The sequence below is a fragment of the Hippichthys cyanospilos genome, chromosome 16 (genome assembly GCF_059441005.1).
Source record: "Hippichthys cyanospilos isolate Australia breed blue-spotted pipefish chromosome 16, RoL_Hcya_1.0, whole genome shotgun sequence".
NCBI classification, from domain to species: Eukaryota; Metazoa; Chordata; class Actinopteri; order Syngnathiformes; family Syngnathidae; genus Hippichthys; species Hippichthys cyanospilos.
In genome coordinates, this window is record NC_142384.1 from 13,383,162 (window position 1) to 13,405,779 (window position 22,618).

At 39.6% G+C, this 22,618-nt stretch overlaps 1 protein-coding gene across 2 annotated transcripts in view; it reads left to right on the forward strand.

Annotated features, from left to right (window-relative positions):
- The window catches only part of grin2aa (glutamate receptor, ionotropic, N-methyl D-aspartate 2A, a), a 114,121-nt gene extending 94,391 nt beyond the window's left edge, over window positions 1-19,730 (forward strand). For both annotated transcript variants that reach the window (XM_088436604.1, XM_088436603.1), the window contains exons 8-15: window positions 293-446; window positions 1,911-2,036; window positions 2,630-2,859; window positions 5,944-6,104; window positions 10,513-10,602; window positions 12,130-12,227; window positions 13,723-13,961; window positions 14,538-19,730. In XM_088436604.1, the coding sequence (XP_088292730.1) occupies window positions 293-446; window positions 1,911-2,036; window positions 2,630-2,859; window positions 5,944-6,104; window positions 10,513-10,602; window positions 12,130-12,227; window positions 13,723-13,961; window positions 14,538-16,502 (3,063 nt within the window). In that variant the 3' untranslated portion in view covers window positions 16,503-19,730. The remainder of the gene's footprint in view (window positions 1-292; window positions 447-1,910; window positions 2,037-2,629; window positions 2,860-5,943; window positions 6,105-10,512; window positions 10,603-12,129; window positions 12,228-13,722; window positions 13,962-14,537) is intronic.
- The last annotated feature ends 2,888 nt before the right edge of the window (window positions 19,731-22,618 follow it).

Below are 22,618 nucleotides of genomic sequence, written 5' to 3' on the forward strand. Positions count from 1 at the left end.
GCCATATAATTATCTTTAAATAATTGCTTTAGTCTGAAGGTGAAGTCCCAGAGGTCAATTTAAGACTGCTAATTATGTGAGAGTACACTGTATATTCAATGGCAGGCCAACTTGAAGATTGCCAGGCATTTGATTTTGCTCGTATTAGCATTTAGTTATTGCCCATTTTTTCTCAAGTTGGGTGCATTCCCTGTAAAAAAAGGGACACATTTTTCTCACGTATTTTCATGTTTCTCTGTCCTTTCACACCTCGTCTATTGTCCATTACTCTGCCCCGCCCCTCCGCCCCAAGGTGGTCTATAAGAAAGCCGTCATGGCCGTCGGATCTCTGACGATCAATGAGGAGCGTTCTGAGGTCATCGATTTCTCCGTCCCATTCGTGGAAACTGGGATCAGTGTCATGGTGTCCCGTAGCAATGGAACCGTGTCCCCTTCAGCCTTTCTTGGTAAGCATCATTTCATGTTCATATGTTCTTTAACCCCCACGGAGAATTCTTTTGAAGGAATATCTTGTTTTGGGTTGTGTGACTGTAGAAATGTCCTCGTTTAGGAGGCCAGTGCTCCCTGTGATACAAAGCTGACAACACAGCCCGGTTGTGTTACCCAGCAGTCGATATTGCTGTTCTGTCTTGACTTGCGCCCAACACCTACTTTTGTACACTGTGCCTCCTGAGAGGGATTACACTGCATTTGAACAGTAACAGACATATTTCTCTAAAAGTGGTCAAAAATAGCAATCCAATAGAAATAACAGATCTTATAAAACTACATCCAAGTAGTACTTCTTTATGGATATTATCTGTTTAGCTGTTCCTACTTCATGGGTATATAGTGCATCTTTTACTGTGAATATGAAAGTAGCCATTTATATATATATATATATATATATATATATATATATATATATATATATATATATATATATATATATATATATATATATATATATATATATATATATATATATATATATATAGTCTTATATCTTAGTAAAAAATGGCACATTTATACTACTGCCAAGTTTACAATGACAACAATAACAAAAAAAATCATGGCATCATGCCCTCTTAATCTGTGCCATATAAGATTAATTCATAATCCCACTGAGTTTAACCGAATCCAATTTTTCAACTTCGAAACGTTCTGACAAACTGACAATTTCCACTGTCAGTGTGGAGGAATACATTCCCCTTAATATATCTGTGGATTGAGATATTTTTAACCCAGATTGTAGTTTCTAGGAAGAAAAAAAACAGTTTCAGCTTCAGGCATATACATGAGGCCACAGCCTCTAAGGCTGGTATGAAGAAACACAGCCAATTTATAGGCATAGAAGTGCAAAAGCTCATGGCTCAGGCTTCTTCTAGCTGCTCATGCCAGCATGAAGCCTCACACGCACGCATGCACACGCACACACGCACACACTTAACATGTATGTAGCACGCTGTCGTGAAAGTGGCAATTAAAAGGGCTTAGCTGGAACGCCCCGTGATGGCTGCTCGCCAACGCGTTCTTGCTCACAAGCGATGCAGCCCCTCTGCCATACGTTATAGGCTTGCTTTAATCTCTGCAGTGGTGTTGTTGGCTCAGAGGGAGGACAGAACTGCTGACAACGGGCTTCCTAGCCTCCTCACGCTGTCAAACCAGAGATCTGCCCGCGTATATGCATGCGTGCGCACACATACACGCGCAGGGAGTTTGGTTTTAGAAGAGTGTCTGAAAACTTGTTCAGTGCAGCACTTTACTCAGAAGCTCATGTGCGTAATTGATTTCCACGTTCGGATCATGCAAAGGAAGAACGAGACGGAGCTTGAATCGCAAGAAGTGATGTGTAATATGTGAAATTGTGACTCAGTGTATCTTATTAATGCTAAATCCCTGTCATTTTATGTCATTCTTGCCCTCTCTAGAGCCATTCAGTGCATCAGTGTGGGTGATGATGTTTGTGATGCTCCTACTGGTGACTGCAATGGCTGTTTTCATGTTTGAATACATCAGTCCTCTCGGCTTCAACAGAAACCTGGCGCAGGGAAAAGGTAAACATGCGCACACATAATACACACATTGTGTGTGTATACAAGGATTGGCTGTATCTTGTAAAATAATACATAGGAAACTCTAACGACATTTTGAGATTACGTTATGAGAAATTAATTGGAAGTTAACTGTCAATTGTGGATTTGTGGTTAATATATTACAGCAAATTGAACTCTGCCTCTGCTTTATTTATTTATTTTTTACAACAACCATGTTAACATCAAAGTAGTGAGGTCTAAATTAAAGCCTGCTGCTGGAGGCTGCCAAGTTGTAAAATCATGTTGCCTAAATTATGACTGTTTTTTAACGAGGCAAGCTGTGCCACATAATCTTGATACAAGGATTAGATTGATCGGTTTTTGGTGTTTCCCAAGTACTCCTGGGTGTATGATAAGCCACTTGAGGAGGTATTGAACCATTGTGCTGTTTTTGACCACTTTGGGTCATATTCCTCTACGTCATTCTCAAAGTATTTAAGCCATGTGATGGCACACTCCTTCATGTTGATGAATACAGTATATTATACAACTACTGTCATGTAAGACGACGATAGATCACTTCCTCGGTCTCACGCCTCTGTGTTTACCATCAGACCCCCACGGTCCCTCCTTCACCATGGGCAAAGCGGTGTGGCTTCTGTGGGGTCTCGTCTTCAACAACTCCGTCCCTGTGCAAAACCCGAAGGGAACCACCAGCAAGTTCATCGTGTCCGTGTGGGCCTTCTTTGCTGTCATCTTCCTGGCTTCCTACACTGCCAACTTGGCCGCTTTCATGATCCAGGAGGAGTTTGTCGACCAAGTCACTGGGCTATCTGACAACAAGGTAAAAGACAGTGAGCTATCTTGTAACAGCCAACCATCCTCTCGTCTATTTGCTAGACCGATTATTCCAATTGAAAATTGTTATTTCCCGGTTAACTTAAAAGCAGGTTTAATCTTGTCCTAGATCAACTAATTTATACTCCAGGAAAGCCTCCGAAATGTACCCACGTGATGACGTAGCCTAATTTGGTTTTTGAGCGCACATGCTCTTGCGTGGACAATAGCCGTGCTCCATTGGGTCTCATGGAGCGCAGTTGATGTCTGAGCACCAATACTATCAAACCAATTTGATATATCTGTGCCATCTGCGCCCTAAAACGCACAAAGGGCGGCAATGGCAAAATATTGAGCGCCAATGGCGCCTTGTATATTTGTATATCAATGATAAAAGTCTGACGGAATTATTCGCTAAACAAAATTCTCCATCAGAACACAATGTTTTTTTTTAATATATTACATTATTAAAAGTAAGCACATTTTGCCCAAATATCAGCTTTGTACATATTTTTTATGTCAACTTTATGAAAAGAGTGACGCTTTAAGACCTTGAATGACTCACTTTAAATCTGTGCACGTGTTTGCGACCACAATGACTTTTTGTCTTTGCAGTTTGATTTCATTTCTTGAGACTGATGCCAATTCTGAAAGCGTCAAATAGAAAAGTAGACATGTTTGCGTTGCTTATAGAAGACAGAAGGTCAGGCCGAGTGTGTTGAAAGACATAAATGAGGAACGAGCAAAAAGAGATGAGATTCAAGGTGCAGCGGAGTGTTGTCAACACACGCGGAAGCTTCTGACAGTGTTCAAGGAAGAGATGCAGGGATGGCAGCAGCACCTGGCAGGGGGCCCACAGAGGAATTGTCAAAGGCCAAGACACATAAGAGATACGAGACAATAGGTGGACAGATATGGGCCATGATCTGATGGCCAAGATAAGGGGAAAGGAAAGGGGTATGGGGGTGAGAGCAAACAAGATGCAGACAGGGCAGGAGCCAAAGAAACTGTAAAATGAAATTAAAATGCTATTTAAGACAGATTTGCTGAGCAGGACTGGAAATCAAACTGTGTTAGACCTGCAATATGACAGGCAAAATTCACCTCAGAGCTCCTGGTCAGTGTTTTTTTTTTTTTTTTTTTCACGCCCTACTAAAAATGCTGTTAGTGTTAACCACTGGGGGATGAAAGGTCACAAATCTACTCACCAGAAAACATGCTTCATACGTTTTTTTTAAGACTTACAAAGGTTACACTTGAATGGATTCATATCTCTTATCACCGTGTCTGTTTTTTAACCCCATTTGCTCAGTCAAAATCTGAACAGTTTGTCATTGTCAACATCACCACACAAGACTAGTCATAGTCACGATATAAATCTAAAATTAAAATTCCAGTGCAGGTTGTGATTCTACAAAATGATTGAGTGGCTCCAATGTAATGCAACAGCTACAAAAAAACCTTAACGGGTTTCACATGTAACCACAGTTGTTTTATTCCCCCTTATAAAAACTGCAACCGGTGATATTTGTTTATCCAGTTGAGCTCAAGATGACAGTAAGATTTTTATAGAGGAAAGAATTCATGTTTACTAGGCAGCAAGTATCCTCTGCTGGCAGTCCTGTGAATGCCCTCCAGCTTGGGGATGCAAGACTTTCCTCTGTGTTGCCTGCGCTCCGGAATTGTGAAAAGTAAAGACAGCACTGTATTCTGGTTGATTTTTTTTTTTTTTTTTTTTTTTTTTACTCTGTGAGGTTTGTGGTTCTTGTAAATACTACTAATTTGGGTCTATAGCTAATCATATGTGAATCTTATGAAACATTATATGAGGGCCTGATCTTTTGTGTTTATCTATCTAAAATGTCTCTTAAATACCACTCGAACTGTTTTCAAGTGTTTTTGTTGACTCAAGTGTTTCCAAATAGCCCCGGTAACAAAACTTTACCTTGTTGCCGCCCTTGAGAGTTATTGTTTCACTGCAAACCTTTTCAAATATTCTCAATTTGTCGGAGAGAACAGACAATCTCAACACAGAGAAAGGCACAGACAGACAAATGTTCATACAGACTCATTTGCTTGCATAACAACAGAACTTGCATAAGGTAGAAGAAAGAAAGTAGACCAAGGCAAAATAAAAAATCCATTAAAGAAATGTTGTGTAAAATGAGAGCAAAGCAGCAGTGGGATGCAATATTCATTACAAAAGCAAAGTGGTCATGTCTGAGTTCCTTAATTATGTGGGCAGAATTAGTTGTGCAATACTTTGACAAATAAAAAATTATGAAGAGCTTCTTATAACTTCCTGGCCCAAAAATGAACTCATTTCTGCTTCAACTCTTTCCTATGGTGTCCTCATACATTTTTTTTTTTTTTAAGCAGTGGATTATCCTCCGTATTTCGTCAATGAAGCTAAAACCTTACTGGTCTGGGGTTGACCTCTTATAGCCTTTACAAAAATCAGCCAAAACTACCCAGGCATGGCTGATATTTGCCAATTATTTTAATCTTTTACCTTTAAGTACTCAAACCATGTACAGAAGTTATAAATGAGTGACTGGAGTCATTATTTCATACACATAACTCCATACCGTAACTTTGTATTCTTAAACGTACGTATAACTTTAATTATACAATAAATAAATGTAGCATAAAACTATTCCTTTGTTATCTGCATAGTATTTGCTGTGTCTCCAAACTACTTCAAAGTGTCTTGCAGATGACACACACTGCGGCTCTAGAAAACAGCCTCAGACTATTGAATTGAATTGTGTATCGTTAAATTTGCATAAAGTGAAATTTCGGCATTAAACCAGCAAAACACAAAGTCAAATTGATGGTACATTCATAAAACGATTTTGGAGCTTTAAACCAGCAAAACATGAAATCAAAATGATGGTAAATGCAAATGAAATAGAGAGTATTAAAATGATTTTTTTAGACATAGTAATTAATGCAATTTTTTTGCGGTAACAAATAAAAAACAATAATACGAACAACAACACATATTTAAACACGCACAAACCACATACCCCGTTTTCAAACTACAAGACAGAGAATTCTCCCTTGTACTATATGTTGTTCTCTTCTACAGTTTCAGAACCCGTATGCATACTCGCCCCCATTCCGCTTTGGCACGGTTCCAAACGGATCTACGGAGAGAAACATCAGGAAGAACTACCCTTCCATGCACCAGTACATGGTCAAGTATCACCAAACAGGAGTTCAGGATGCTCTTGTCAGCCTAAAATCTGGGTATGGAGACACTGTATGTGAGTGCTTCTGTGTCTGCAAGATCTTTTCTTGGCAAGAGTAGAACAGGTTACATTACAGTCAAACCGATGATGAACACAGTTGGAACACAAAGCCCTTTTGCTTTGGAGCTTTAATAATTGTCAACTGGAAAAGGCACAAGCATTTTTAACATTCTCATTCATTTATATACTAAACAGAATCCAGGAAGAAAAGCTTCAGGTGTAAATTCACAAGGCTCTCACAAACACAAAGGGTGTGTGAGTGCGTGTGCATGTGTGTGTGTAATTGCATGTCTGAAAGTGTGCTTGCTGTTACGTATGTGACAGCTCCTGTGAGACTGGGGATGAATGAGACTGCTCACTGGGAACAGCAGGATCTATTTTTAGTGCCTGGTCTCTATAATGGGACTGGCTGTAGCGTGTGTGTGCGTGTGTATGTGTGTGCGTTTGGGAAGGGGGTATTTAAGGGTTATAACAAAGTAAACCAAGGACATCTTGGAAGAAATGAGCGGTTGAATGTCTAGAAAATTTGAGGTAACAGCAGAGAAAAATGGAGGTGTGAAGGGAACCCGTCCCAATGTCACATGGGAAAAAAGAAAAAAGAGGTTGTGGATTGTGTTATTGGAGGTCGGGTGGGAGAAGTCAAGGGCAAATTGTCTGCTTGGAAGAACTGAAGGTGTTGTGGTTAAGGACAATAGAGTGGAGAAAAAGAATGCGGTCATGGATTGAATGAAAGGTGCCAACAAAAATTTGACCCACCCTGAGAAAAGGGTCAACATGCGGATCAAATTTTGCATACATGACATAAGAATTAAATTATGTGCCTCGTTTCAAACATTTTTTTTTCTTCTAACTTGCGCATCCTGATAAAACTGCCAACAAATAATCGGGAGATCCTTGCTCCATAAAGCACTCAACACAATGAAGTAACTCGAGGTGTTCCTTTATTATTACACTGAATGAGAACCCCCCCTCAAAGTGTTGAATCATAAAAGCATTTTCATTTTCTTTTTGTGGCCAAATGATATCATATCATTAAGCTCTCTTGTCATAGGCCACCACACGATGATAAATTGTCTTGTGAGGCAAAATTCTTTAACTAGATTTCCCATGGAGTTAATATGACCTTTACTTCAAAAACACACTCACACACAAGCAACTATAATAAAAACAAGCCGACTTTGGCACATGATGGCTCAGGAGATTAAACGAATGAGAAAATATGAAGAGTTTAGGAAGATGAGATTTATTCTGTTTTGCTTTAGTTTTTACATTGCCTTCAAAGTGTTTATGTGTCTTATACTTGGCAACATAGAGAATATCAGAATTTGACCCTAAAATAAAGGGTGCATCCTATACACAGGTGCGACTTATGGTATTTTAAAGGAAATTAATTATATATTTGTATTAATAACTCAATTATCATTGTTCGACATTAAGGCCATTTTGTCAGAGCCTGTCACAAATGGCACAGGGAACATTTAATATTGAAAGAGATTGGAAAATAATTTAAGAGCGAAACAAAAAATGGAAAGTATTTATTAATAATGAATTCATTTCATTGAATTATTTAGGATTGGCTTTATTCAATAACAAATAAATCCAACCCGGCATATCACAATCTTTCTTTTTCCGCCCATTTTCTATTGTCGTGAGATATGGAGATGAACACCACAACTATATCTGTTTCACGCATATGGTATCACACGCACAGTGTGTATACGCAGGCAATGCTCCAAGCAAAAGCCTTGACAAAATAAACATGTATGCTCGTGCGTATCTGCGCTCAAACAAGCTAACTGGCGGGTCTGCGTATGCGGTAATTCCCCTCATTGATAATTCTATTTGGCGGCATTAGCAGATGAGCAATGCCGCAGCATTCAGCTGTTTAAGGCTCGATGGCTGGATTAGCGCTGATCACACATAATGCTGACAGGCTTTACATGCGCAATCTGCTACAGCCGCCAGAACCAAAACTATGCGCAAGGGGAGTTTTAAATCATTTGATCACACTTTCCAACCTAAGTCGCTTAAGATTTAGGAAAGTTAGGAAATTTTGGGGCTTTTGGAGAATGGACACATGTAAGTGAATTCACAGTCTAAGCAAAAACAAAAAACACACACACACACACATACTCCAAATGGTTTTTATTATTATTGAATTGTGATGTTATATTTTGTATTGTATATTTTAATAGATGCAAATATCAGTAGGACCTACATCGTAAAATGCATGGGACTTTATTTAATCAGATATTTATTTTCAAGCAAAGAAATAAGTATACATTTTTACTTGTATGCTTATCTCATAATTATGACCACTTTCAATCTGAGCGCAGGAAAAAAATGAAATCATCATAACTTCTGCGAATAAATTTAGTGATGTGGATCAGATGCCTTGAGCAAGGATGATATGTTTAGGTACATCAAACTCTACCGTACACATTATTATGTAAAATAACAGGCAGACCATTCAAGGACTTGTGTTTTTGTGTGTGTGTGTGTGTGTATGAGAGTATGTCTCTTCATTGACTATGCTCAAACGTCCTTGGAGGAGAGCTCATCTTGACAGCAGCATATGCTGCTGTATAATGTCCTGCTTTTGAATTAATTGTGGAATCACAGACATGCCAGTTAGCCCGAGCACGAGAAGCCCCGAGCTGACTCCCGGACGTCATAATAAAAGCCTGGATGGTCTATTTTCTCTGTGCTCCTGACCTGAAGCAATGGATCTGACCACAGTTCCACACAATTACACAGTGTGAAGAAAGTTCATCCTACATGGCCCTGTGCGCAAATATGTTTACAGAGCTTCTCTTTTTTCACTAATCCTCAGCTGGGGTGGTTATATCAGCTGCAATGTAGAAGAATGTTCTAGGGATCAAACATGATCTTCATATTTCATTTGCATAGGTTAATGTGACGATTTCTTTTCACGCAAAATATTTACAACACCCCCTGATCGAGTTCTTCTAAGGCTTCTGTGCTCAGCCTCACTACCCATCTCCGCTGTCATGACGCTGAACTTTACATGTACGGTAATTATTTTCAGTCTATTTTTGACAAAATTGTTTGTATTCTTTTTTATGTAAGGAGTCCTTAGAGGGGTTCTAAAAGTGTAATTTCAATAAATACTACTACTAATTTGCTACAATTACTGCAGGATTATTATTATTAGTAGTAGTAGTAGTAGTAGTAGAAGTAGTAGTAGTAGTAGTAGTAGTAGTTGTAGTAGTGTTATGTCATGAGACTCATCTTGACTTAAAATTATGTCAGGAGAACTTTTAAAATCATTGTTCATATTTAGTGCTATATAAGGTATTCTTAGGTGTTCTGAAAGGTCTGTTTCGATAAATACTTCTTCTATGACTACAACAACTACTACTACAACTACTTCTACTCCTACAAAGAATAATAATAATGATAATAATAATTGCTATTGTTGTTGTCATTGTTATTATTATTATTATTATTATTATTATTATTATTATTATTATTAGTAGTAGTAGTAGTATTTCCTGCCATCAGACTCAATTTTACATGTATATTTTAGATTAATTTAAAAAAAGTTTTTGTTTTGTGTCCTATTACTACTGATACTACAGTACTACTATTAATAATACTAATAATATTATTACTACTACCAATAATAATAATAATAATAATAATAATAATCACCATAATAATAATCATAATAATAATCATACTGATCATGGTATCAAATTGTTAGTCTTAATAATTTTGTTATGATTAGTATTATCAATATTTACAAAAGTGCCAAATATATTTTACTTTTGCAAATGTTAATTGAGCTGCGTGTCTGATTTGAGTTTGCCATAGTCAAACGCAATTAGACATTTTCTTTCACACTTTAGCGCGCAGATTCACAGTCTTCATGTGGACGGAGCCATTGCTGGCTTAAGCTAATTACAAAGCTTAACTATTGCCTGTGAGCCTTTGTTAAAGGGCTGATCTGACAATCCGTAAATGCCAGGCGGTCGCTACACTATTAGCGGCTGTGTGTGCGCGCACGAGTATGTGTCTGTTCACGATGGCGTCGCATTGAAAATGTCAGGGCAGACCATGAGATGTGGATGCGTGTGAGCAAGAGTTCAAAGGCAGAGAGAAGAAAAAAAAAAGGTGTGAATGTTTGTGTTTGTCTAAAGTTTGTCTCCCAGGTGCCTCCAAGGCCTTATTATCAGCCGAGCGCGTATATCGAGCTGCCCCTCCTCTCCGCGGCCTCCGTGGGTTGAGTAATGCTTGGACTGAAGTCCTATTGTAGATGATCTACTACCGAATTGATCGCCACAAATAGAACAATGTGGAGGGTGTCTCTCTTGTCATTTGCGGGCTTCAAAACAATTTGACTCCCCACGTGTTGTCTTTTGTTTGATGCTCCTTTCTTGCAGTAAACTGGACGCCTTCATCTATGATGCCGCGGTGTTGAACTACATGGCTGGCAGAGATGAGGGCTGTAAGCTGGTGACCATTGGCAGCGGGTAACTCAAACTTTATAAGTGTTTTGCTTAAACTATTGACAGGAAAACTTGAATCCATTTTGTCTCAAGTATAATGTTTTACTCATTCCATATTCTTAACCGTGTTTTTCTCGAATTTTATATTCCGTATTTTCTGCACTATAGGGCCCAACGGATTATAAGGCGCTACTCCATTGAGTGACTGATTTCAGAATTGCTTTCATATATAAGGCACACCGTATTATAAGGTGCATAGAATAGAAGCTACAGTAGTGGCCGGGGTTGCAATATGCATCCACTAGATGGAGCTGTGCTAAAGGGAACAAAACAATCGGTTAAGTCAGGATAAGTCAATATATTGTTTTGTTGATATGAAAACAGTTTGTGGTTTTATCTTATAAAACTGTGCTTTCTTTTGGCACCTTGTCCTCATATAAATTACTTCAAAATATTATATTGCATATGAACATTTCAGAGTGTTATAAAAACTTTAATTGTAAAAAAAATACATTTATAACTGCAATGCAGAGTTAAAAATGTAAGAATTTACATGGCGACTAAGTTTTTTTGTTTTTTTTTTTGGTCCCTCAATAATGGAAATGTATGCGCTGTATATGGTGCACCGGATTATAAGGCGCACAGCTTTAGAGAGAACTGAAGTCTTTTAGGTGCCCTAATAGTGCAGAAAATAGGGTACATACTCTAAATACAAATCTTGTGTTTTTTCTTGTATATGAGACAATACAAAAACTGTCCTAGTTGTACTAATGTGTGTTGAAATTAGTTTAACGAATGGAACGTTTTGTTTTTTGTTTTTTTTTTTTGCTTTTGTGTCCAGTCACTGAGCCTTCAATTCACCAATTGCACCAAATTTGCCAACATCTGTTGATTACAAAAAATCATTAATCTCTGCTCATATAAAAGGAGTTTTATTTTATGTTTCATATTTTGATTATGTCAAGGGCAGTGCATAATTTACCGCAATGAGAGGAAATTTCAACCTTACTACACTGTATTCAAGACTTGCTCTCTCTCTCTCTCTCTCTCTCTCTCTCTCTCTCTCACACTCTCTCTCTCTCTCTCTCTCTCACTCTCATTGTCATCGTACAATTATCCCTGGCCTTGACAGGAAGTACACAGTGTGCTGAATTTTCTTTCTGAAGCAACAATCTGAAGTCACCTGACATAAAATAAGAACCTTCTCATTGTCAGCACGGTCATGGCAACAACTGATCGCGATACATGTGTCATCAATAATTACGAAAGATCAGTCTGGACAACTTTCAACTCATTTAATAAATGTACATTTGCTGATTTGTTGATTTGTACAACTGTAGGGGGAACCCTGGAGCAAAACAGTACAGTATGTAAATCCATGTGCATGTTTATGTAATCCCATTTCACATTTAATGGTTCAATATACATGAAATACAGAGAGCATCTGGTCTAATAAAGTAAGTAAAGTAATAAAGTGTATGATAAATACACTACAATATGACTATTTGAAAATTGTGTCTGTGTTTTATGTTTGGACCTTGTTGCATTCAGGTACATCTTTGCCACCACCGGATATGGCATTGCCCTCCAAAAAGGCTCCTACTGGAAGCGACAGGTGGATTTGGCTATACTGGCCATCATTGGAGATGGTGAGAAACATTCACAAGCACTATTGTAATATTTTACTCTTTCTTGCCAGTATTGTAATTCCTTGACATACGCACACACGTACACACACATCTATAGCCTTGTCTGCTGACAACACAAAGGCAAAGCAGTGAAGTATAAATAGTCGTTTGATGTTATTCTAGAAGCAAAAGTCTGCTTTAAAGAGAGAGCAAAGTGTGTAATGTTTTCTAATATTCCTTTCCGCAGAACTGAATTTCTGCGTGTACAATCGCTGAATCTCATTTTTATCTATAACCTTGGCCTCATGATCAAAAACATCAACGACGTCCCCAGAGTTGAATGAACCATTTCATTTCCATTCGTACAATAGCTCAGTGATGTTAATTAAATACGGTATCCATACTTCAAATGTAAGTCTTACTGATCTACTTTCTAACTTGGGATGACTGTTGAAATTGATTCCTAAAAACCCTTGTGATGTTGGTTGTCAATTCCTCTTCTGTGGCAAATGACGTCTGTGAAATATCACAGTACAATAGACCCATTTCATTCACAAGTATTCATGAAAATCTTAAACACGATTAAGTATTGTTGTAAAACACAATGTTCTACCGCCTATACTGTGAATAATACGTACTCTATATCCAAATACACTTTGTATAATAATATAACTTCACATATGAGAGGTTTCACTTTGGAAGACTGGAAACCAGATTTAAAACCCGAACCTTAGAACTTTGAGGGAGATGTGCATTTATTTTTCCTTAATTGTGCATTTATTTCCAATGATTCAATCTTGTACTGTATGTGTTTATGTTTATTTTCATTGTTAAAACAAACAATTCATCAAACGCTGCAGAGTGGAGAAGTGAGTGGCTATAAATTAGTGCACAACTGCCTGTCCTCCTCTGCGGGAAAAAAAAAAAAAAACTCCCAGTCAAGTGTTAAGTGAATGTCCTAAACCTTTTATCATAATGTGCGCATGAAAGCACTTCCGTTGATTAAATGATATCCTGTATTTGTTCTTTGCTTAAATACTTCAAACTTGATCAAACATTTTAAGTGGTCCACGTCCGAGCAGCCGGTTGCAGCTTTAGTTTTACGGCTCGCATTTAATTACAGCTGCACTACTGCTATCGCAAAGCATTCAAAGAAATGAGCGAGGGAGAAAAAGAGAGAGAGAAAGAGAATTAAAGACTTTTTGTCACGAGCTTAAGAAGTACAAAGCTGGAAAAGTGGAGACAAAATACTGTATTTTAAACTATTACTACTACTCTGGTACTACCTTTTTACTGTATGTGGACTCGTTCGGACTAAATAAAATAAATGAGACGTTCTTGGCCAATACACAGAGTTGTGGAATCAATGTTTGTTTTTTGTCACACCTCTTTAGTTGGACTTTTAGCGAAAGTGTTTTCTGAGTATGTCAAGGACCCCTGTTTTGGAGTACTTCTCATTGGAAGCAGTATAAAGAAGGATAAAGTTGGTGTTGTTTTCTTTTTTTTTGCTTCTCAGGTGAAATGGAAGAATTAGAGGCTCAGTGGTTGACAGGCATTTGCCACAATGAGAAGAATGAGGTGATGTCCAGCCAGCTGGACGTGGACAACATGGCAGGGGTCTTCTACATGCTAGCCACTGCCATGGGGCTCTCCCTCATCACCTTTGTCTCAGAACATCTCTTCTACTGGAGGCTGAGATACTGCTTCACAGGGGTCTGTTCTGGCAGGCCCGGTCTCCTCTTCACCATTAGTCGGGTAAGAATACTCTGAGGCGGGGGAGTTATGGATTTGCAGCCATACGTAGTTTTGACAAACAGCTTTACCTCTCGCCCTCAATTACTGTTTGCATTTTGGATGCAAAATATCGTTTTTCTAGCTCAATTTTTCAGAATGTTTTACTTGCCAAGGTTCTCAGGCATGAGATCATTTTGTATAAATCTTTGCCAGGAAATAATCATCGGCTGGATTTTTTTTTTCATAAAGAATGACTCAATTCATATTCAGCCTCAATGAAAGAGAATTCATTTCTTTCAGTATTTAAGACTTTTTTTTCGGTATTTAAGAGATTTTCTCTGAATGATGAAAACATTTTTCGAAGTAAGATGAATGTGTTTGAGGTTGCACAGGTTCAATACACAGTGACTTGCTGAGTCACCGCCAATTGAATGAACTGTACAGCATGTTGAGCTCAAGATGATAAATAAAAATAATGGGTACAAATATTTCTTCCCATCTCTCCTCACATTGTCTGTATGTTTTTTTTTCCGTTCAAATCATGAATCACTTTTAACTGTACCCATGCCACATATTCATCCATCTGTTGCCATGCAGGGTATCTGGAGTTGCATCCACGGAGTTCACATCGACATGAAGAAAAAGACCGATCTGGACTTCAGTCCGCAAGATAAGATGCTTAAGCTCATCAAGTCAGCCAAGCACATGACCAACATGTCGAACTTGGCCGGCTCTCACATGAACTCGCCCAAACGTGAGTTCATGCACTCAGCCGGGCCCATGATCATGGACATGATGGCGGAAAAGGGCAACTTCATTTACGCCGACAACCGAAGCTACGCGCCCAAAGACGTCATGTACGGGGACACGGGTGACTTGCAATCGTATCTTGCTACCCGCCACAAAGACCATCTGAACAACTACATCTTCCAGGGAGGCCAACATCCTCTCACTTTGAACGATGCCAATCCCAACTCAGTCGAGGTGGCAGTTAGCGCCGACACGGTCCAGACCAACGCCAAACCACCACGGACTCTATGGAAGAAGTCTGTTGACACGCTCCGCTCGGCGCCACCGGGACCCTCGCCCATGCCCGACATGCTAATGCCGGACCCTCGAATGTCAATGAAGACGCAGCGCTACCTCCCCGAGGATGCGGCCCACTCCGACATCTCCGACTGCTCCAGCAGGGCGGCTTCCTACAAGGATCCAGAAAACAACAAGCACCTGAAATCCAAGGACAACTTAAAAAAAAGACCCGCGGCTTCCAAATACCCGAGAGACTGTAGCGAGGTGGAGCTATCTTATCTAAAATCTAAGCAGGTCAGCGGCGGAAGCAACCAACTTGGGAGAGGCGGCGGGGAGAAAATCTACACCATCGACTCGGACCGAGAGATGAGCTTGCACTCCGACCCCATACACTACAGAGAGAGTCGCGGCCTCGCCGCCGACGATTTGGAATACCCGGAAATATACTCGGACCACAGTGATAATTACAGAAAATGTGAGCAGCCTATCATCCATCTGAACTCATCCCCGCTGCATCACACAGATTCCGACCTTCTGCCCGACCCGACCTATGCGAAACACTACAGCATGAAAGACAAAAATCTTTCCCCGCACGAATCCATCGATCGCTACAAACAGACTCACTGCCGTTCCTGTTTATCCAAGGTTACCGCTGGCTACCCCCCAGGAGGGACTTACACCCCCACAGGAACGGCCTCAGCTTCTTCTACCCGCTCGCCGTACAATCGATGCGAAGCCTGTCTGCACACAGCCAACCTGTATGACATTAGCGAGGACCAGCTCCTGGCAGACCCCTTGGTTAGCCCCACCATGCACCACCAACAGCAACAGCAGCAGCAGCAACCTGATGAAATGTTTGGCCTGTATTGGCCGCAAACAGATGGGCCGCACGTCCAGAAGAGAAACCGCTTGAGGCTTAATCGTCAGCACTCCTTTGACAACATATTGCTAGAAAAGCCCAAGGATTCCGAGCTGGGCCGACCGGCGCGCAGCGTCAGCCTCAAGGAGAAAGATCGTTTTCTGGACTCCGCTTCTGACTCGCACTACGCAAACCTCTTCAGCATGCGTCCCTACTCCGGCAGACTATTTGGCACCGGGTCCAAATCCATGATGTTTAATCACAACCTGGAGGAGAGCAAAAGGAGCAAGTCCCTGTACCCGGCCCATGGCTCGGAAAACCCTTTCCTCAGCCACTCGCTGAGGGACGACACCAGCAGCAGACTGATCCACGGGCGCAGCTCCTCCGATATTTACAAGCAGCTGGCGGTGGCTTCGCCGGCGGCCATTCTGGGAGCGGCACCCATCAAAACACGCAACGATGCGAACAATCTCCGTTCTTCCGTTAAATCCACCACCTCATTCTGCTCACGGGATGGGCGGATAGCTAACGACATGTACAAAAAGGAGCATGTAATGCCTTACTCTGCCAATAAGACTTGTGCGTACCCAGCCTCACGTGGCGTCCTTAACTCAGCTCAATTCAGCAATAGACGGGTGTATAAAAAGATCCCTAGTCTGGAGTCCGACGTTTAGTCAGAAACATTTTCATCTCCCTCGGTTTGTATTATAATTTGTTATTCACCAAGGGGTGTCATAGCCGCGCGTTTCATCTCTTGACATCGTATTTTGAAGGAACCTTCACCCATCTGGGTGTAAATGTACAGCTTCTTGTCTTAGCGGGTGATATCATAATTTCGCTTCCTTCTCTACCATGTGCTAATGACTTGGCTGCTTCGGAGAGTTTGCCATTTTGGGACGTGCCATACTTGGGAGAAATAGTTCTTAGCGCTATCAAGTTTTGCTCGGTTCTTTACAGGAAAGTGATGATACGTCGTGACGGAACGATCGGAGAAACGTCATGGAGGAGAAGTCATGTGCGGCAAGGCTAAAACCGATTAGGATTTGTTTTGCAAACCATCGTCCTGATCCAGGTTTCTTCAGTTTGCTGGTGTAGGGTTCTTTACAGGGAGACTATATTGGGCACATTAGATGTGCCGACCAGAAATAGGGCCATCTCAGGTGGGCTGGATGCCACATTAAGCCAGTCCAACAGTCTGCTGCTTGTTATACTAACAAATGGGGCTATTGCGATCCCTGGCAGAGCACAACAAGAGTGAGATCGAATGGACACGGATGGGCTAAATGGCACAGAGAGGAGATGCTACCATTTTCAAGCGGTTCTTCAGACCAAGCTTGGGGACTGTGACTGGAGTAGTGTAGGTGCTACCGATGAATAATGTTTACAGACTGATTAAAAAAAGACTACCACGGTAGACAAGCAGGAAAAACTGAAGCAAAATACTGCTGTTTTTATTCTATGAATTCATGAGATTTAGAGATTCTGGCACTGGAAGCCAACTGTAGGCTTTGAGTGTTTGCTTAATCGTTAGCGCAGTAACCATTAGTTTCAAATCTCTTTCCTAGAATCGTTGCTTTCTCAGAATCACCAAGCATTAGGTTCATTTTGCATGGGCCATCCCCCCAGATTTTAGATGAGTATTTATTGTCTATGTTTCTAACAAAGGGGCCCCTTTCTCGCCAGAGTGGTGAATGGACGTTTGTACAATCGAAACCTTGACCTTAGTAAATCGAGTTTAGAGGCCGCCGCCGCTGCTGCTGCAATCGAGCAAGAATGCTAAATGAACAGCAAATAGGCGGAGAACAAGGAAGAAAAGGTTCAAATCTATTGGAAATGTGGACTGGATAAAAAAGGATTTATTCGATGACCTCCTTGCAGATGACATACAGGGTACCTGTTATTTTTAGAAAAAAGGTGACTCCTCCCCTTACCTCGCTTAGTCACATTATTAGGGTTTAGAATGCTTTCTCTTAATTTGGCGGCTTTATTTCGCGCACGCTATCTAACCATTCAGTAGTGTAGTGTTGTGTACAGTAGTTGGGCATCAGTTCATTTTCATTGTCAGACAGGGTTCTTTATTTATTTTTATGTTCATATGTTAATACGGATATATGTGATGGGAGGCGGGCAAGATGGTGTCCTGGACGTCGTGTGTGCAGAGCGGCCCTTGGGCAAGACTAAAACTATCGTTTTGGGGGGGATTTCTTTGTTTTTTACACACACAGACCCTGTACAAACGACTGTACGTTTTGCATTTTGACTGAAATTTGTTCTGTTGAAAAAGTACACACAAATACAGATGATCTAATTTATTGATTTGGTTGATTGGATTCACACAAATTGTATCACATGAAATACCTCAGGATGATGATCAACAATTTAAGGGAGGGTCAACCACAGCAACACATTAAGACACTGATTATTTTGTATAAAACGAACCAAAATGTATTTAAAAAAAATGTTCATAGTGGCAGTAAACACAACCAAACCTTTTCTCCTTTTGATGTGTTGAGGTCTTCCAGTTAAGGAGAGTAAGGAGGCTTGTGCTCACGACTTGGCCAAAACGTGCAATCTAACGGGCTGAAAGATGTTACTTAAATATCCCAAAATTGAGACGCCCTTTTTTTTTTTTTTTTAGAAATGCTTTTTTTTTTACTTTTCATGACGGCATTTGACTGCATTTCAGTTGAAGCTCAATGACCATATCATATCACCCTTTCTTACTCTTGGAATAGGTCCTTCCATTGCTTCAGCTTAAAACACTGACTGATGAGCAATATGTTGTATTTTTTTTTTTTGCATCTTATCTGCATATTTATTATTAACATATATATATATCTCCACATGCTGCTTGTGTGAGCTGATGAGTGAACAATGTTCACATGTAAAATATATATATATATAATATATATATCAAACTGCACCCTTGCATTTTCTTATGGACTCATGGCAATTTGTTTGATTCTTTCTACTTTTGCAGACGTGTCATGGTAAAACGATGCTGTTTTCTGTTGGAACTCACAGGCACCCAAACACACCCTTGTGATGACAACCTTGCTCTTTTAATGGCAAAAAAAAATGTATTTTAATTACATTTAATGATAAATAATGAGGTGATGGCATGCAACCCCAGATGTAACAATGTTTTACGTTTCGGTTTTGTTTCTTTTTTTTTTTTTCATGATTGTTATGATCACTAATGCTTTGTAACCAGGTGTGAGTATATACATATTTGAGAGATTTGAGATTGGGGGGAAAAAAATAGATCTCTCTGTTTAGTATTATGAAGACGCTGCTGCTGTTTTGGGAGAGGAAGAAGGTGTGTTCCGACTCACTCATTGGTGTGAAGTGTCATTATCAGGCCTTCTTTTGTCCAATGGGATTCTAGGTCAGAGGTCATGGCTTAATTTGGCATGATGGGACGTCCTTGCTCCTCCTCCGTGGCAGGTGAGAGTTTGAAAATGTATCACCAGCTCTCCTTCTCTCTTCCCACTCCTTCATGTACAGTCAGGACTTCAACTGTGAAGAGAAAAAAAAAAAAAAAAAAAAGAATAGCAACCCTCGACCTTTGAGTCTGCTCTCCCTCCAAAGATACGAGACCTCTTTCGTTATGGTTTGCTGTAAGAAAAGCTTTTTTAAATTGTTAATTTGGGTAAACTCAAAAGACTTTTAAGGAGCTATTTTGAATATACTTAGAAAATGACACCTGTAAACATCACTTGTAAATTCATACTGGAATACATCATCATGGAGAATTATACATGATAAAGAGTAAAAACAATATTTTTTGTGTGAATTTCACAGGAGCTCTTCTGTGCACTGTTTCTCTTTATCTTTCTCTCTCTCTTGCTATCTCTCTCTTTATGTAGAGCGACTAGAATAAAACTTCACCATTCACAAGATTTGCTGTCCTGTCACAATTCCAAATGCATGACAGCAGCATGACGTTGTTTTGTATTTGTGACTTGATACTGAAGAATTAGTTTACAGGGAACAAGAATGGAAAAAATCATATATACAATATATATATATATATATATATATATATATATATATATATATATATATATATATATATATATATATATATGATTTTGTTTTATCCTCTCATCACTTTTTATCCCTTGCATTGGAATTACCTTTTACTTTTGTTTTACTTGAGATTAAAGACTATGTCTGGGCAGTTAGCTTTTTGTTGCACGTCTTAAATACTTCCCATTCAGATTTTGACTGTGACGGTGTATTTTTACAGCCATTTACAGTTGTAAAAAGATAGTATTAGATCTATAATTTGATATTATTATTTTTCATGTACGATTAAAACCTTTAACCATGCATTTCCCCACTTGCTGTCAACAGAAAATAGCATCATGTATTTGAGGCTCAAACCAAACCAATCATGGCTCATCTTGCAAATGTCACATGACCACACCCAGAAAACAGGTTAGATGTGATTGGTCATTAGCTGAGCTATAAGCATGTGATATTATCAGTTGACAAGTGGCAAAACATAAAAAAATATTGTTATGAAATGCTTGTTTATTTAACACCAAAACAAAATTTTGATTTGATGACTCATAAACAAAGAACTTACAACACACTTAATACATATTTCTCCTGAAAACGACTAAGAAAGTAAAGCATCCCTTTAAAAATGCCATTGTGAATGTCGAGCAAATCATGCACCTACTGCTAGATGTACTACAAATGAGACGACAGCCCAAGCATCCTCTGCCATTTGGGAAGGATAAACTGCAAGATTGACATGTAGATGCAGCTGCTGTCCCGGACGGTCGAGCCGAATCAGAAAGCAAAGCTTTCAATTTCCCGCTTGCTTTAGGTTTCCACCCTCCCAAGTTTTGGGTAATAACCCAAAGGACAAGATCGGGAGTGGTAGAGGCTGAAATGAGATTTCTCTTCAGGGTGTCTGGGCTCGCCCTTAGAGATAAGGGGGGGAGGAGGGGGGGGGGGGGGGGGTGTTGACTTGCTGTTCCTCCACATTGAGAGGAGCCAACTTATGTGCCCTGAGCATCTACTTATCTCCTTACCTTACTTGCCTCTCGGGAAACGTGTGAGGAGCCTTTGAGGCACAGCTAGGACATGCTGAAGGCGGACCACTGGCTTAGGAAAACCTTGTGGCGCCCTTGTGGAATTTAGAGGAGGTAGCGAAGGGATACGGAGGCCGAGGTAACCGCCGTTCCGGGAAATGAACCCAGATAATAACCCGCTCATCTACTTGATGCTGTTGGGTGAAACTTTTCGACAAAACAAAGTAAGAGGCGGAAAAGGTTGTCGGAGGGGTTTCCATTCCATCGAGGCGTTTGTGCTGTGACCTCGTCGCAAGCCTCTGCCCGTGGGCATGTGTGTATTCCGACGTTGTTATTTTTTAATGTGTGTCAGTTTAACTGAGCATCCTGTTTCCATTTGGGCTAAAGCTACATTTGCCATCTGCCTCATTTGTTTCTTCCTTTCCATGGGACTTAGATGCCCATGTCTCTCTCCATAAATCGTTAAATCCATCTGTTTTCCTTCTCCCATGGAGCATTTCGCTCTTTAACAAAACACAATTCCACTGTAATAATTTGTATGCCCCTTATTGGCTTTCCGTTTACTGATTCCATCCTCTCTGCTTCTCTACTTTAAAAAAATGAAATAAAATGAGTGATTTCTACTCACATTACCTCAATTTTTGCTGAACTAAATGGTGTTCTATAAGCATCTTCTTTCATCACGGTAAGAAAAAAAAAAAGAATCAGATGTTATATTAATCTCTGTCTAATATGCAAAATGTAACTAATCTCCAGAATAATCGTAGTCGCGCTTTCGATTTCATTAGATCATATTTGCCGCAGTCTGTATTAGGTAAGTTCCTTTATATAAATGTGATAGAAACCAGAATTATAAAACATGGAACTAAGACTGTCTAAGTTATCACAGACTCTTGGCTTAAAAGAACACAATGAAAGCCTGAATCATATACATTTGATTTTTAGATTACTTACCAAATATCACCCAAAATTCTGGTGAAAGAACAAATGTAATCTGATTTTTGTGTCGATGGAGATTGACGGTGGGGTAAATTGATACAGATAAAAATTCCTTTCGATTCCTTTTTGTTTGGTTGAAACACCACACTCTACTTTAGGAAGGAATAAAAAAGCCAAAGGAGGCAAGCAGTGGTCAGAACAGTTTGGTCTGACAAGGCAAACTTCTTCCTTTATAAAAGAAAGTCGATTGACTCAGGTTGTGCTCCTTGTCTCTAGTCTTTCTATAATGGATAACTCTGACATGTCTACTGAGCTCACTAAGACTTTTGTGAAAGACCAAAAACAAATGTCCACGACAGTGGACACAAATGAAAAGGCTGGCTCTCTAGAGAGTATACGTAAAAATTTTGCTTATACTAGTACTTTTTTTTTTAAAGTATAAAACACCTTGTTTTGAGTTATTCTTTTTTTAGGTTCAAATTGAGCTGTGTCTAACTTTTACTCTTCGCTAGTTAAAAAGTGACTGTAATGTGATCTATTCTGGCTGAATACTTCAAATAATCATTTCCCTGTTTAGTGTGCACTGTGTTTTGTTTTTGAACAACATGCTGCAGCAGCTGTTGTAAAGGACAACTGCAATGAACGCATAATTAACTTAGACAGTTGTATAATGAAAGCCTTTTAGCCTTGTGCTTCATTTTTTTCAAAATGGGAACAAAATCTTAGTGTGTGTATATTATAATAGATGTGAGTGGGCATACAGTTTTACAAATGTGATGCAATGGTATTGATCATCTTCATAT